We start from the raw sequence: 17,645 nt of genomic DNA, 5'->3' as shown, positions 1-17,645 counted from the left end.
AATAGACTGTTACAAGGAGTAAATGGCTCAATAACAATTAGCTTTTAGGAATCATATTGTCACTTGTGTGCAAATTTTGTCTTTTTCTCCTGAAACATATTTTTACTTCCCTAGGCTTCAAGATTTACAGAAATGTATTTCCATCTGATAGTGTGTAAAGCTGCTTCTGCTCTTCCCATACAAACATCCTTTCCTCCACCAACCACAGGCATGTTTTAAAAAAAAAGATGCTCGGGGCGCCTGGGTGGCGCAGTCAGTTAAGCGTCCAACTTCAGCCAGGTCACGATCTTGCGGTCCGTGAGTTCGAGCCCCGCGTCGGGCTCTGGGCTGATGGCTCAGAGCCTGGAGCCTGTTTCCGATTCTGTGTCTCCCTCTCTCTCTGCCCCTCCCCCGTTCATGCTCTGTCTCTCTCTGTCCCAAAAATAAATAAACGTTGAAAAAAAAAATTCAAAAAAAGAAAAAAAAGATGCTCTACATACATAATTTCTTTTTAGCCCCATAAAAAAGTAAACCCACGAGGTAGATACTATTATTATCCCCATTTTACAGATGAGAAAACTAGAGCATACATATGTCATGACTCACCTAGGTCACAGGGCTGGGAAGAGATGAATGGAGTCCCATCTAGAAAACTGTAGGAGGCCAGGCTGACCAAAGCTGGGAGGGGCTGCAGCAGACAACAAGGTTAGGACATCCTGGGGCACAGATATGGTCTGAAGGACCTGGAAAACTGAGCAGAGAGGCAAAAACAGAAGCATTAGAAGTTTTCGAGCAGGGGAGCACCAGGGGCAGAATTGATATTTTCAAATAATCAATCTTACAATTTTGTATCTATTTTCTAGGCAAATAGTAGCAACTAACTTTTATTTAACCCTTATTAAAGCTCTGCTCTAGACCTCTGCATGTATTTGCTCACTGAATATTTACAACAACTCTAAAAGGTAGGCACTGTCATTTGTTCCATTTTACAGATGAGAAAACTGAGGTGCAGAAAGATGCAAGAACTCACCAAAATCCAGACAGCTTGCAAGTGATGGAACTAGGCTTCCCTGGCAGGCAGCCTGGCCCTGGTGTCTACTGTGGCCTCGGTGCCACAGTGCTTTTGTTAATAGACATATACCGCAGTCTAGACATACAAGGCTAGCAGGGGAGGCAGCAAGAATGGAGAAAAGGGGAAATTTTGAAAGAAAAGTGGGTGGGATTTCTGGACTCACTAGAACTTGGGGGGAACAAGAAGGGGAGTAAGTTGAAAATGAAATAAAAGTTTTCATTCCCCTGGGAGAATCACGGCGCCTCTGAGGAAGACAAGGAGCTGGTCTGGAGGAACCACGATGGAAATGCAGGTGGTGTTGAATTCAGGGTAGTGCCTGGAATGCTAGAGAGATGGCTGCAGCTGGCAGCACTGCTCAGTGAGTAGACAGCACTCCGGAAAGAGATGTGAGGGCCTCCTGCAAAGATAAACTCTCAAGTCAGGAAAACAGGTAAACTCTCCAGGGAAGAGAGAGCAAAGAAAGGAAAAGAGTAAGTCTCTAAGTCTAGGTAACCACCAAGGACAGGAGATGAGAGGAAACAGCAAGACGAAGAGGCTAACACATACCAGTGCCCGTGGCGCACCAGCCCTTGCAAATATGCCGTGGGATGTAGGAAAGCAGCCCTGTAAGGCAGCTAATGTTGCTCCTGGAGATAGAGGAATTTGAGTTAAGGCATTCAGGGGTCTTTCCCACAATCACACAGCAAGTAAGTGATGTAACTGGAATGTGAACCTAGTCCATGCAATCCCAAAGTCCGTCTCTTTCCATAAACAAAAATGTGTGGAAAGGGGAAAATGCCTGACACAGGTGAAGGCTGGTGGCTGGTGTCTAGGACAAGGGTGGCAGGACACAAAGCCCTAGAGGTGAACCAGAATAGGATTTTAAAAGGCTACATCATGTCTAGGAACTAAAGAGCCAGTGGAAGTTTTTCAGCAGGAAAGTAATATAAGAATCGTTTTAAGACAAGAATATAAACAAATATAAAAAGAGAAGTATTAAAAAATGGACAGGATGGGGAAGAAACTAGGACCAGAGAGCACAGATGGCGGTAACGCTGTACTTTTTTTGATGAGTAATGATGCTCTGGGCTGGAGCTGGAACAAAGGCAGCACGGAAGAAAGAGACTGGATTCAGGAGGTATGCAGAGATATTATGGTAAGACCTGCCCATCCCTCTCCCAGGGGAGGTCCCCAGAAGGCAGCTGGAAATAGGATCTACCACTGAAAAGAGTTCTAGGATGGAGATTTAGAATTCAGAAGTCATCAGGAAGAGATGGTATCACCAGGAACTGGAAGACCAAGAGAAGATGACCAAGCAGGAAATTCTGGGGGCAAAGTAAACAAATAGAGGATTTGAAGGACCGTTTCTGGAAAAGGCTCCAGTGCTCATCTGCTCTTACGAGTTTCCTTTTCCTTTTGTATCCTGTCTACAGAAGGGGAGCAGGTCTTGACCTTTCAGAACTTCCGTTGCTGCCTGTTCTGCCCTCATCTCGAGCACAGACACTATTTTCCTTACAAAGCCATGGGCTGGCTTTGTTCTCTCTCAGGGAGGGATCCCAGAGCCCCAAACCCATGTCTGTGCAACAGGACAGGGGAGGTCACATGTCAAAGAAATGTTTAGACAGTCAAGTCTGCAGACCCTGGTCATTATTTGGAAGTGGTGGTGGCTACTGGTTCTCTGAGAAATCCGCTGTGGCACTGAAAAGGGTGTCTTGTAAGGACCATGAAATGCTCACATTCAGAGAGTGGTAGTTACCGAAATCACTTAGGAGAGGGGAGCATGAAATGCTGGTAAGAAATTGGAGGCAGTGAGTTGTTGAGGTTCTTTCAAAGAGATTTAAACAGAATATTCAGGTCAGTCTGTATCCCAGGTCAATTGAGAGCTCTTTATGCAATCTTTCTAAAATTATGGCATCAAATATATGGAAAGCTAAAGGTTTTTCAGATGATGATCACATACCCTGCCATTCACCCCTATTTTCTATACTGACTTGATACTTCAGTATACTTAACAGTAGACTGAAAATTTGGACTTTGGGACAGGCAGGTCTGGGTTAGAATCCCAGGTCTGCTATTTAATAACTGAGGCCACAGGGAAAATCACTCAAACTTTGAACCTCAGTTTCCTCAACTGTAAACTGAGATAATACCTCCTGTGGCCGTTAATATTGACTGGATTAACTTCTGTTCCATTCCAACTCCCTTATCAAGTGCCTGTGGATACAACAAAGGCTGGAAAAGTCAAAGGCAAGTTTCCCAGACTCCCTTGCAGCTGGGTTTCATATCTAACCTAGTTCTGCCAAGTAGGGCATGCCTGAGGGAGACTCTGGAGGTAGACGTGGGCGGGGTAAAGCTCCAAGAAGACACTGGATCTTGTAGTAACCACTGTAGAAGTGACTGGTATTTTGGGAATGTGGAGGTGGAGTTTCAGCATTTGGACCCAAGTATGTGACAGGAGACAGTAGCTGTGGGGTTCCCCCAGAAAAGTCCCATGTTCTGGCCGAGCATTCTCCTGGTTGTGTTGTTCCTGACAGTAGAGAATGCAAACTGATTTTCACTGCTCCCCCAGAAATTCTTAAGCTGCTAAATACCCTGCAATAATTGTCATTTTGTTTAAACTACTAGTTGGAATGGATTCCCTTTTTTTCAACTCATAGACCAACCTCATAGGGTTTTGTGGGAAAGGCAATGTATGTAAACTAGTACAGTGCTTAACACCTCATGAGCCACGTTACTATTATTAGCGAATCGTATGTCCTCAATCGTATGTCACATTTAGCGAATCAGTGTCTACAATGAAGTAAAAATAAGCATCCTGCAATTTCTTAAGGATTTTCTGATTTTATTTTTTGAAACATATTTTGGTTCTAAGATTCTTAGTTCTACGTATTATAGAGGTTTTAGTTTTGTGCACAGTTAGGATCGACAAAGTGAAACATTAATTATCAAACTAAGAAACATGTCCTCTTTAAAATGAGGAAGACCAGGGGCGCCTGGGTGGCGCAGTCGGTTAAGCGTCCGACTTCAGCCAGGTCATGATCTCGCGGTCCGTGAGTTCGAGCCCCGCGTCGGGCTCTGGGCTGATGGCTCAGAACCTGGAGCCTGTTTCCGATTCTGTGTCTCCCTCTCTCTCTGCCCCTCCCCCGTTCATGCTCTGTCTCTCTCTGTCCCAAAAATAAATAAACGTTGAAAAAAAAAATTTTTAAATGAGGAAAACCCGGATAAAAGAAAACGCCCGTATTGTTTTTTACTTAAGTTGTGGAATTATCTTCAATTTCAGTACCAGACACAGTTAGGAGTGATCTTAAAAGACTTTTAGACAATGGCTGAGAAGGTCAAAGGTCTTTTGTTCTTTCCCAGGCTCTGCTTATCTTGTTAGCATCTTCTGATCTCATTGGGGAGATCCATAACTTAACATAGAAGGTTTTTGCCAAACTTGCATTCTTATCTTTTATTTAGGGAGACCTTACTGTTTTCAAACATTTGAGAGTAAGAATGGATTTAATTGTGTTTAATCTTTATTGGAAGATATGTAACAAGATGCTGTAAGCAAAGCTTTTAAGCTTCTAAATACTACTGTGATTTTGTTTATGTTCAATTACTTTCATAAGTCATTGACCAAAAAAATAGTTTTAAAAAAAAAAAACAAACTTGAATTTATTACTCATTTTCCTTTCTGGATTCTCCCCAAACTATTTACTGGATGTTGAGCATTTGAAATATCTGTAGAGCAGGGCACCTGGGTGGCTCAGTCAGTTGACTCTTGATTTCAGCTCAGGTCATGATCTCATAGTTCCTGGTTTTGAGCCCCACATTGGACTCTGAGCCAACAGTGCAGAGCCTGCTTAGGATTCTCTGTCTCCCTCTCTCTCTGCCCCTCCCCTACTCATTCTCTCTCTCTCTCTCTCTCAAAATAAATAAACAAACTTAAAATATATCTATCTGTAGAGCCAATTAAAGACAAATCTACCGGTTACAGTTTTCATTACAGATGCTTCATGTTAGCAATCTTAGTTTATGTTCTATTTATCTGAAATTCTGATTTTGCTTTTAGTTTAGGGGGTATCAATGATGTCTCTGTTAATTTAACAAAGGCCCAGACAAATATGAAATATTTTCAATTCTGATAAAAAAAAAACAAAAACAAAACTTCTTTTGTGACAGGACACATAGAATTCTTTTTGGCATTGCCCAATTAAGGAAATAAAAACACAACTTTTCTGTTACTTGGGAATATATTATGCATAAGTTAAAAGGCCACTGGAAACTAAAAAGACAGAAGTAACTGAATTTTTTCAAGATTGGTTTAATTATTTCTCAAAAATAGAAAAGGCTCCAATGGAAAAAAATGCAATGAAAATAATTTATAGGACAATGTCATTGCCTTCTTTGAGCTCTGAAAATATTTTCTGCATCCAAGTGAAATTTAATCACTTTATTATTGTATTAAGGGGAAACTTGCATTAAGTGGTCTGTGGAACTTTATGTAATTGTCCCTTCTGAAACTCAAGAGATTGATAAATTACTGAGGTCAGTAATTTTGTGACTGTTCTTAATATTTTTTAAACAAAGAGGGGTGCCTGGGTGGCTCAGTTGGTTAAGTGTCTGACTCTTCATTTCAGTTCAGGTCATGATCTCACGGTTCGTGGGACTGAGCCCCTGCAGCTGGCTTCTCTCTGGCAGTGCAGAGTCGGCTTGGGATTCTCTCTCTCCTCTTTCCCTGCTCATGTGCTCTCTAAATAAATAAATAGATAAAGCTTAAATATATATTTTTATATAAAATATAAAATATATTTTATTAAATTATTTAAATATAACAATTAAATATATTAATATGTTAAATATATATTTATTTAAAAATATATATGTATAATATAAATATATATATAAACACAGAAACTGAAGAATTAAAATACACAAGAGGGGGTTGCCTGGGGTAGCCCAGTCAGTTGAGTGACCGACTTGATTTCAGCTCAGGTCATGATCTCACTGTCGTGAGATGGAGCCCTGTGTCCAGCTCTGTGCTGGGCATGGGGCCTGCTTGAGAGTCTCTCTTTCTCTGTCCCTCCCACACTTGCCCATGCACTCTCTCTCTAAAATAAATAAATTAATTAAAATTAAATAAAATACACAAGAAAGAGCAGATATAACAGTTTTATGAATGTAGTCAGGATATGGTTTCTACTACTATGTACAATTAAAAAAAATTTTTTTATGTTTATTTATTTTTGATAGGGAGAGAGAGACAGAGTCAGAGCATGAGTGGAAGAGGGGCCACGAGAGAGGGAGACACAGAATCCAAAGCAGCTTCCAGGGTCTGATCTGTCAGCACAGAGCCTAATGTGGGGCTCAAATCCACAAACGTGAGATCATGGCCTGAACTGAAGTCAGACACTTAGCCGACTGAGCCACCCAGGTACCCCTATTACAATTATTTTTAATAAGCTAGTTCCCTTTTATTATGTTCTCTTTAAAATGAATTGTGGTTCTATAACTGTTAAACTAGTATCAGATAAACCTATAAGAACATTAGAGTCTGAAGTCATAAGCAGTAACATTCTAATTTCAAACTGTTTTGTAAAGCAATACCAAAAATAAGAGACAAAAAAAACCCTAGTATTATAAAAAGATCTAAAATTCTTTTAAAATAGGATGAAGAATTTTACATTTATGATTTGGGTTAAAACTGCTAAGGAGGGGTGCCTGGGTGGCTCAGTCAGTTAAGCATCCAACTTCAGCTCAGATCATTATCTCACGGTTCGTGGGTTCAAGCCCTGCATCAGGCTCTGTGCTGACAGCTCAGAGCCTGGAGCCTATTTCAGATTCTGTCTCTCCCTCTCTCTCTGCCCTTCCCTACTCATGCTCTGTCTCTATCTCTCAAAAATAAACAATAAAAAAATTTATTTTAATTAAAAAAACTGCTAAGGAAACTTACTGTACATGTTCTCTTTTTCTCGTATTTTTTATGTGTCACTATTTGGGGAAGAAGGGTGAAAATGAATGTACATTTATTTACATGATGCCTATTATTGGTAAATTAATAGAATTAACCCTTATGGCTGCTGAAAAAGTTTGTTAATAAAATTCATTAATTAATTTGAAGTTTGAAATGTATTTAGATCTAGGCCTATGATTTTAAGCATAATTTATGAAGCATGAGATAATTAATAAACTTTTAATTGATAATTAAAATTATAGCTCAGTGATGTCTTTCATCAGGAATTTTTTTGCCCACAGAGAGGGTATGCATAGATTTTTTTGTAATGCTAGGCTCAGAGTTTATTGTAGATACACAGTCTTACTGATTATCACAACTTATGATATACAGAGATGAATGCCTCTATTCTTATTAGAAGAGACACATAAAATAAGATTTGTTTATAACCATTTTTAAAATAAACTTAAATTTTAGAACAGCTTTAGTTTTATAGAAAAAGAGGACAGGGGCGCCTGGGTGGCTCAGTCAGTTAAGCGTCTGACTCTTGGTTTCAGCTCAGGTCATGGTCACACGGTTTTGTGAGTTTGAGCCCTGCATCCAGCTCCGCTCTGACAGTGCAGAGCCTGCTTGGGATTTTCTCTCTCTCTCTCTCTCTCTCTCTCTCTTTCTCTCTGCCCTTCCCCCACTCATACTGTCCATCTCTCTCAAAATATATAAACTTAAAAAAAAAAAGAGGACAGGGTTCTTGAATACCCCATACTTAGTATACTCTACAGTTAATATCTAACATTATTTTAACTGTCACAACTAAGAAATTAACATTGGTATATCACTATTAAATAAATTCCATATTCAAATTTCATTAGTTTTTCCCTAATTTCCTTTTCTGTCCCACAATCCCATCCAGGATGCTTCATTACCGTATACAAGGCGATTCACTCTTTGTGCGTGAAGTTTAAGGGTCTTTGGCAAATGCAGTGTCACCTTTCCACCACAATAGTGCCATACAGATTAGTTCCACCACACTTACAAAGCCCTCTGTTCCCAATCTTTTGAGAATTCCCAGAGGATCAGTTTTCAGACTGATATTTCAGCTTGATCTTTGGTTGGGAAAACCTAGGCTGTGAATTTTTTCAGGCAGTGGTTCTCAATCCTAGCTGCACACTGGAATTACCTGGCAACCTTTAAAAAATATTAATGACTGGTCCTCACTCCAGATCCTAGTTTCACTGGTCCGGGGTGTGGGCCTGGGCATTGGGATTTTGAAAAGTTCCTGAGAGGCTCACAATGTGCAGGTACGATTCAGAACCACTGATCTTGTGTTCATTGGATTCAGCTGCATTTTGATAACAACACAAATGATTAATTGATGCATCTACATCATTTTGGGGGGGAGATACTATGAACTGTCATGTAAGTTTTTAAGTAAGTAATATGGCAAGGATGCATTTCACATGCTAACTAATCACGTACACAAAACACTCTGGCTGGAGGAGGCTTTTCTGCTGTTATTTCCTGTTTGATCAACCTGGGCAGCTCCAGGTTATTTCCTCGAAGGGTATTCAGCCATGTTTCAGGTTGGCTTGACCATCATCTCTGGACTCTAGGATGCTGCTAATCCCCTGATATCCAGCCACTTTCCCTACCCAGCACGTGGTTTATGGCCCCTGCCTGAGTGTCTGTTAAGGAGTCCCCAGGCTCTAGGTTTTGTGGACTATCTGGTAAGCCCAGACCTGCCTTCAATTGTCAGCTACCTTCTACGACCCTCTTCAGGTTGACACAGGAACCCTGCAAATATTCTCCATACCCCCTGGTGGCTGAGGAAGACTGAGTGGCCTCTCTCAGGTCTGCTCTAAGCCTAGATCTGCCTAGCAACCATTTCTGCTCCACTTCAGTTGCCCCTTGCTAGAATTCCCAACAGAAGACAGGCCCACAGCTGCACTCTGGGGATCCCCAAACCCTAAATCCATCACAGCCCTCCAGAGTTTCTTTTTTTTTTTTTTAATTTTTTTTCAACATTTATTTATTTTTGGGACAGAGAGAGACAGAGCATGAACGGGGGAGGGGCAGAGAGAGAGGGAGACACAGAATCGGAAACAGGCTCCAGGCTCTGAGCCATCAGCCCAGAGCCCGACGCGGGGCTCGAACTCCCGGACCGCGAGATCGTGACCTGGCTGAAGTCGGACGCTCAACCGACTGCGCCACCCAGGCGCCCCCAGAGTTTCAACCCCTAAGAGGTGCCAAGGAGCCAAGCCCCGTCTTTAAATCTAAAATCTCCCTTTCTTCTTCTAGTTCCTTCTTACAGTAGAAAGGCAGCAAGAAGGGAAAACTGAGTCACGTTCTCATTCCTTCCCACCCTATGGTTTACATCATGAATTCTATGCTTGCTGTCCTCTATGTTCTGCTAATGATACACAGTGCCAAGATTTTAGAATTTAAAAAACAACTTTTCTCTCTCAAGAATCTGACTTTCTTGGGGTGCCTGGATGGCTCAGTCGGTTAAGCATCCGACTTCAGCTCAGGTCATGATCTCATGGTTCGTGGGCTTGAGCCCCATGTCCAGCTCTGTGCTGACAGCTCAGGAGCTGCTTTGGATCCTGGGTCTCCCTCTCTCTCTGCCCCTCTCCCACTCCCACTCTGTCTCTTGCTCTCAAAAATCAATAATAAAAACATTAAAAAAAAAAAGAATCTGAATTTCTCAAAATAATGGGCTGTCAGACAGTTGCTTCTCTTGTTTTCTAAATATCCCTTCAGAAATCCAGTCTCCTTCTGTGCTCTGGGCTGTATCTGCTTTCTGCTCCAATGAAGCGAAAGACACTGACTAAAGTGACAAAGCACTTGAGGCAAAAAGAAGATTATGGCAAAGAAAAATCTCTATTGATGTCTCAGAGTAATACCCCTCTACAATCATATCATAAAATGATATGGACCTGCTACATCAAGTGAATGTCAATTTGCAGCCAGATAAATTTGGAAAGCAAAATGACTTCAATGCAATTTCTAATAATGGCCAATAAAATGTACTTGCATTTAAAAGCACATAGATCTTTCCTCACAAGTGACAGAATAGGCTGAACATCTATTTTAGGGTTGAATAAAAGTTCCACATCACATGCATTCAAGACCTGAGGACACAGAAGAAGAATATCATATCCAGTCTGTATATATATTCCAGGAAGATTTCACTGCCAAGGTGACAGCTGTGGATAGCTGTCCAGAGGAACTTTAGTCAAAGTCTATTGAGATTTAAAAAAAAAAAAAGACGAATAAAAACAAATGAAGAATGAAAATCCCTTGGAAGAGCAGATTATTAACTCTGTGCTCCAAATCAAAAGATGAGTAACCAGACTTTGCTATTTGTTTCTTCCTCAGCTGGAAAGACAGCTAATGATGCAGAATGAAATGAGAGAAAGGCAGATGGCTTTGCAGATTGCTTGGTCTCGAGAATTCCTCAAATATTTTGGAACTTTTTTTGGCATTGCAGCCATCTCTTTAACAGCTGGGTATGTTTGCTATTTACTTTAAACTTGTCGTAAGTAATTTACTTATTTTTTCTTTTGACATTACATATTATCATAAAGTTGACCAAGATAGGACTTTGTTGCATATAATGTATATGTAAAAACAGTAATCCCTTATAGCTTAGTCCTTGGAGATAACTGTAGAACCAGGGTAGAAATAGTTAATTCTACCTCTAGTGTCTCAGATTTCTTCTATCCTTTTCTCCATTTTATAAGTTACAGGACTGACTTGATACCAAGATAGAAGAAGTCCTCTGCTAATTTATCTCCACAATCCATAAGGGGGATATAGCAATACTTAACCATTTTTTAAATGATTAATCTGAGCCTCAACGTCAAATAAAGACGAGCAAGTCATAGACTCTGCTCTTGAGAATTGCAGACTCTGGGGAGAGATTGTGGGTAAGAAAATTCTATTTCTGTAAAATACTCAAATGAACTAAGTACCTTCTAAAATGGAAGACATTCGTCCAAAAGCAGGTAATTTTTTTTCATTGAGTATGGAGATAAGTATTTACAGGCCATTCTTGATATTTATTCTTTTTTGTTCTTGAACCAGAGCAATAAGAAGGAAGAAGCCAGCCTTCCTCTTCCCTATCATTCCATTAGGCTTTGTCCTCACCTACCAGTATGACTTAGGATATGGAACCCTTCTCCAAAGAATGAAAGGTCAGTTTTTATGTGTGTTTCTGTTTTTTTTTTTTTCAACGTTTATTTATTTTTGGGACAGAGAGAGACAGAGCATGAACGGGGGAGGGGCAGAGAGAGAGGGAGACACAGAATCGGAAACAGGCTCCAGGCTCCGAGCCATCAGCCCAGAGCCTGACGCGGGGCTCGAACTCACGGACCGCGAGATCGTGACCTGGCTGAAGTCGGACGCTTAACCGACTGCGCCACCCAGGCGCCCCGAAAGGTCAGTTTTTGATAAAGCAGAGTCTATTTCTGATTCATCTTCTGGTTCAAGGATCCTCTCCTTATGGTCCCTTCATTTATGGGCATTTTGACAAGACCCCTCTCTCTGAGCTTCCAGTGACCAACATATCTGCTCCCTCTCACAGCAGTGTGCTAGAGTCAACTCATACCAGCTCACGTGAACTATCAAATTTTCAGGAATTTGTAAGCTGGTTGTTAAATACAGTCATTATTAAAAATTTAATTATATAAATTTATAATTAAATAAATTATAAAAATAATATTAAATTCTATTAAAAACAATGGTAATATATACTCAACTTATCAGTTTTTCATTATTTTACTATTATCAGTACTCCTAAGTTATGTGTGTCTATTTTATGTGTATCTACTGTATCTGCATGGCAGAAATGCAGATACAATATACAGACACAATAAGATACAGATACAACCCTGACTTCAGTGGCATCCCATTGGTAGCCTGAAGTTGGTCATGGTGGGAATATTTACACATGGAAATCTGAAAACACCAAATCAAGGCTTGACTTACTATTTTGTTGATTGTCTAAGCCAGGGGTTGGCAAACTATGGCCTGCAGGCTGGCCACATGTGTTTGAAAATAAAGTTTTATTAAAACACAGACATGCCCATTGATTTCTGAATTGTCTGTGGATATATTCCCATTACCACAACAGAGCTGAGTGGCTGCAATAGAGACATAAGGTCCCACAAGCCTAAAATATTTACTGTCTGGCCCTTTTAAGAAAGCTTGCCAACATGGTCTAGACTGAAGGAAGTGAAGAAGAAAATGTTAATACTGTAGATTGTGCTTAAATGTTTGTTGTGTCAATGGCTATTACATTGTGACTAGCACAAACAGTTGAGGAAATATTCTCCCAACATTTAAAAACTGTTATCTGAAAAATAAATAAAGTAAAATAAAATAAAAACTGTTATCCGATTCAGCTAAGTTGTCTATATCATTCTCAAACAAATAACATTCCAACATATGTTACTGTTTCCACTTTTGTCCTACTCATTAGTATAAATGAAAATACCAACAAACATTCATGTTGGAATTATACTCTCTCATCAATTACAACTATAGATTAGCTATGAATATAATATTTCAGGAAAAAAATGATAAAAACATTCTGAGAATCAATTTGCTATGGGAAATTTATGATAAAGTATACAGAACATTTTATTTTTTTTATAAATTGTGTGCTACATTTATTTTATATAAGTAAAATTTATAATAAACTTATGTTCATAATAAACTTATATGCTTTTTTTTTTCCGGGAGAGCTGGTTGTTAAATAATCACCAGCACCATGCTGTTCTCACAGAACTCTGGATTTTATTGCCCTAGAAAATAGCACTGCCACTGTCCCTTCTTCTTGAGCCTTTGACCCAGAGCATATTCCTCTCATGGGCTCTGTGGGCACATCACTGTCTCTCAAGCTCTGTGGGGACTGATTTGGTACAGGAAGGGAAGAAGTGTAGGAAGGTATTGGAATCAGGGAGTAGAACTTCTCTTTCCCAAGCCTAGAGAGATACAAGGGTTACATGTTCTTAAAAATTCCCATTTGAAGATGGAAATACATTTTCCACACAAAAACTCTGCAAAAATGTTCCTTGGGGTCAAGCATTATTGGTATCATATCATAGTTCAGCTATATTGTGGGCTAAATAGTTTTTTGTTGATGGCCTAGAAATTTCTTGATTGCATTATTACTATGGGAAAATGAATTAAACACTGACCTACAAATTAAATTCTGGAGTGCAATCTCATTTTATGCAGGAGACTAACTACACAACTGATTTACCAATGTTAAAGCTCATTTCAATAACCTACTCAGTTTCATGCTACTTATCTGCTTAAGAATTCATTAGTCTGATTTTGCAAGATGAGGAGCTCTGAGATAGATGGTAGGGATGCCTGCGCAGCATTATGAATGTTTTTAATACCACTGAACTGTATGACTCAACATGGTTAAGACAGTAAATATTATATGTATTTTACCACCATAAAAAAAATGGGGGGAAAAAACTCACTAGTCTTGAGTTCAATTGTTTCATTGTTTATATGGACATTAGAATTCTCAGCGCCTCATAAAAATTAATATGTACTATTAAATGTCAAGCCTGTTACACAGTATTCACTTGAACATATTACTAATAGAGAACAAGTTTATTTTCTAAGAACATTGTGATTGTATGTTTGGGAAGTAATTTTATTACAGGTCCATCAGAATCCACAGAACATATAATTTTAAAATTTCAAGACACACTGTGGGAATTTCCTGTTTAAAAAAAAATATATAGGGGCACATGGGCAGCTCGGTCAGCTCTTCTCAGCTCAGGTCTTGATCTTACGGTTGTGAGTTAGAGCCCCATGTTGGGCTCCTCTAATCTACCAGGAAATGTGCCATCTTCGAAAGTTTAGGTTATAACATTTAGCCCTGTTAACTAGCGATGACCCAATATATACAACCCTTGTTTGACTGAATTTATCATCAGCCTTTCTGCAAACACATGGTGAGAATTTGCACTATGTGAGGCCCTATCACATGGAAACATCTAGTATGTCATCAAAGGCTTATCTAATTACATATAATTTATAATGATTTTTACTTACTACTTAAGACAGAGGCAAAAAAAACAGATGTTTGCAGATGGTTGAAACATTATAATTTGAAAATTGTAAGCCCACCCTCTTGGGCCTGGGGTACAAATTAACTGTGTGCTAAAATAGAGGTACTTAAAGGAAACATTTGCCTTCATTCCCAAGGAAAGTTTATAGAATGTCAACAATGTAGATTATAATTTTTTTAATCTTGCTAATTAGTCTTCAACTGGGCCCAAGACAGTACTAGCTGTTATTTGAAAGAGGAATTGTTTATAAAAATGTATATTCTTGGGAAGCCTGGGTGGCTCAGTTGGTTAGGCGTCCAACTTCGGCTCAGGTCCTGATCTCACTGCTTGTGAGTTTGAGCCCCACCTAGGGCTCTGTGCTGACAGCTCAGAGCCTGGAGCCTTCTTCAGATTCTGTGTCTCCCTCTCTCTCTGCCCCTCCCCTGCTCACGCTCTGTCTCGCTTTCTCTCCCTCTCTCTCTCAAATATAAAAAATAAAACACTAAAAAAAATTTTTAATGTATATTCTTGTGTGTATGTATGTATACAGACTAAAGAACATTTAATATTATTTTGGGTATAAGTGGTTTCAGGTAAAAGATTAGCTTTTCTGAAAAGGTAGAATTTTAATAAGCTTTATTTTCTCTTATGTGTGTCGCTTATATATTAAGGGCAATATAGCAAAGACTTTTTGGCTTCTCCATCCCAAACCCCTCCAAACACAACTAAGGCTTACCATCCTGACTTTCCTTCAAGGGACTAAGTATTACACGTGGTATTCTTTTTCTTTTACATTTTAAAATGCTGTCTTCTATCAAATAAAATCTATGGCATATCATTTATCTCTGAGTCTTCAGAATTCCTTTCCTCCCAAAGGAAAGAATGGCCTTCCTTTGGGAGTTTCCTTCCCCTAAGGACAATGGGTGAAACATGTGAATGTGAGATTTAGGGGCATGCCTCCAATACTGTTACAGCTTGTCATTGCAATATAGCAATTTGACCTTCTCACAAAACACTAATGGCCATTTTGTCACCTTGCATATTTCTGTACTTTATTTAAGGTGAAGCTGAGAACATACTGGAAACAGAAAAGAGTAAGTTGCAGCTGCCAAAAGGAATGATCACTTTCGAAAGCCTTGAAAAAGCCAGAAGGGAACAGAGTAAATTCTTCATAGACAAATGAAATTATGTTTACCCACCGAATCTCAAAACACATCATTGTTGACTTGAACCATGGTTTTTACAATTTTTAGATGCTTGAGATTTTGATATAATGGATTTTATTTTAAAATATTAAAATGCAAAATGGGTTTTGTTAAATGATTTTAAAATAAAATTTATAACATTCAACACAAAATTATGGAGGTACTCTAAATAACTTATTTCCTATATATGTGTGTATTACAAATATCTAAATGTATAATTAATAAATTATGTTGTTTTGAATTTCTGGAAGCAAATGTCCTGCTGCTCTCATTTCTCTGTCACACATGTTCCCTATCACATTTCTCTCCCACCAATACTTCTTTTATTTGGATTTGTCGATTGTCCTGTCTCTACATGATAGAAAACAACTAATGTTAATGACTAACATGAATATTGTACTTATTATGGCCACTTATTTTTTTGCATATGTTATTGTAATCATCCCAACAATCCCATAAAGCAGGCATCATTTTACGGCTGTGGAAACTAAGACACAGAGAGCTTAAATTACTTGCCTAGAGCCATATATAGACTTGAATCTAAATGGTTTGGCTCCAGTGAATATGCTCTAAAAGGCCTTGAAAAGGTTAGACCTTGGGGCGCCTGGGTGGCACAGTCGGTTAAGCGTCCGACTTCAGCCAGGTCACGATCTCGCGGTCCGGGAGTTCGAGCCCCGCGTCGGGCTCTGGGCGGATGGCTCAGAGCCTGGAGCCTGTTTCCGATTCTGTGTCTCCCTCTCTCTCTGCCCCTCCCCACTTCATGCTCTGTCTCTCTCTGTCCCAAAAATAAATAAACATTGAAAAAAAAATTAAAAAAAAAAAAAGAAAAGAAAAGGTTAGACCTTTAACACATTCTTGCCAAGCGAAGACAGCTGTGAAAGACAAAAGGTAAACACAGTCAAATGATGATTCAGGACAGAGCTGCTAAAGAGGTGGCAATGTGGGGAGGTTGATTAGGATCCTACCTTTTTACTTCCACTCACCAGGAAACCTATACTCATAAGATAACCCTATTTAGCCCCATTCCTACAGTTGCAAACCCTACATATATTAGAATAATTACAAAGATATTTCCTGATACCTACTCTGTATCAAGCACTATTGTAGGCCCTAGGGTTACATGAGTGAATGAACAGACAAGGTTGGTGCATCTCAGGCAAAGGAATGTGTTCTAGTAAGGGGTGGAAGAACTGAGGAAAGGAACAAACAAACATGGAGATAAACAAGACCATTTCTGATGGTGATGAATGCTCCAGTAGAAATAAAACAGGATGATTAACAGAGTGATTGGGAGCATGTGGGGAGGGGGGACTATGGATCTGGGACAGTAGGAACTGCCTCTCTACAGAGGTAACATTTCGGCTGATACTTGAATGGTGAATTAACCAGTCCTGTGAAGAGCAGGTAGGGGGACAGGGAAAGGATCTCAGCAAAGGGAAGAGCCAGAGGAAAAACTCTGAGACCTGGCATGGCCAAAGAATAGAAAGGCCAAGCAGAATAGGAGGAGATGAAATCTGAAGGGGGAACACAAGCCATTGTTATAAACAATAGTCATTATACTCAAGCAACTGACCACATATCAACATATGGTCCTGACAGAATCATAGTTGTAGAGAACGTTGGGTGAGGTCTTAAAGGATGCACTGAAGTTCTCCATGAAGGTAAGGAGGTGCAGAATAATGACATGCTGGGCAGAAGAAGAGGCTTGATTAAAGGCAAGACAGGATGTCACGTCCAGGGATTTGCTGCTGGTTCGATTTGCCTAAACTGGGGGGTTCCTCCTGTGAGGGACGTGTTAAGAAATGCACTTGGAGGCACGGATTATCTCTGGAATGGCTTTGGGTTTAAGGAATCTGCATCCTGAGAGTAATGGGCATGAAAGATCTGCACTGGGTTTTACTGGAATTAGTCACTATAGGGGGAAGATCCCAGAGTCCATGCAATGAAGAACGGCAATAGTCCACCCAAGTACTGGCCAGGGCCTGAACTAAGGCTGTGGCTTTGAGCATAGGTTCAGGAAAGTGACACAGAAGAATAGCAAAACTGGGAAACTAGTTTGAGTTTGTGGAGGGAGAAGAAAGTAAGTTCTCTTCATTGAATCATTAGCATGGATTTCCTGGAGGACACGGGAAAGTAGTGATTAGGAGGCACACTGGTGGTCTAAAGGATGCTTAACATCTAGCACTGGTTCACAGACCATGCCAGAATCTGGAATTGCATTTCTTTTACCTTAAATTCAATCATTCTGTCCAAACATTCCTGACAGGGCCCACCGAGAATGGGCTTAAGTGTCCTGCAAAGACTGACTGGCTAAAGACCTTACACAAGATGTGTGTCAGTGTGCAACACATCAGGCTGGGGTCCCTTTGGACCACCAGGACATTCATTTGTATTGGCCTCTC

The 17,645-nt window shown here is 39.8% G+C and overlaps 1 protein-coding gene and 1 long non-coding RNA gene across 4 annotated transcripts in view; one reads left to right on the top strand and one right to left on the bottom strand.

Annotated features, from left to right (window-relative positions):
• The window catches only part of PLGRKT (plasminogen receptor with a C-terminal lysine), a 41,066-nt gene extending 25,568 nt beyond the window's left edge, over positions 1 to 15,498 (top strand). The window contains exons 2-4 of one of the 2 annotated variants that reach the window (XM_040449492.1): positions 10,341 to 10,471; positions 11,049 to 11,158; positions 15,100 to 15,498. In XM_040449492.1, coding sequence (XP_040305426.1) covers positions 10,341 to 10,471; positions 11,049 to 11,158; positions 15,100 to 15,221 — 363 coding nt within the window. In that variant the 3' untranslated portion in view covers positions 15,222 to 15,498. Of the gene's footprint in view, positions 1 to 10,340; positions 10,472 to 11,048; positions 11,159 to 11,402; positions 12,211 to 15,099 lie in introns of those variants that run through there. The other variant, XM_040449490.1, reaches the window with a different exon arrangement.
• LOC121013714 (uncharacterized) overlaps positions 1 to 17,645 on the bottom strand; it is a 126,490-nt gene that overhangs the window by 39,545 nt on the left and 69,300 nt on the right. For both annotated transcript variants that reach the window (XR_005782872.1, XR_005782871.1), the window contains exon 2: positions 586 to 730. This is a non-coding gene — a long non-coding RNA (uncharacterized LOC121013714). The remainder of the gene's footprint in view (positions 1 to 585; positions 731 to 17,645) is intronic.

The sequence above is a fragment of the Herpailurus yagouaroundi genome, unplaced genomic scaffold (assembly GCF_014898765.1).
Source record: "Herpailurus yagouaroundi ecotype Mexico unplaced genomic scaffold, PumYag 199, whole genome shotgun sequence".
In the NCBI taxonomy this organism is placed as follows: Eukaryota; Metazoa; Chordata; class Mammalia; order Carnivora; family Felidae; genus Herpailurus; species Herpailurus yagouaroundi.
Note: the sequence above shows the minus strand (reverse complement) of the source record. Positions and strands in the feature narration are given on the sequence as shown.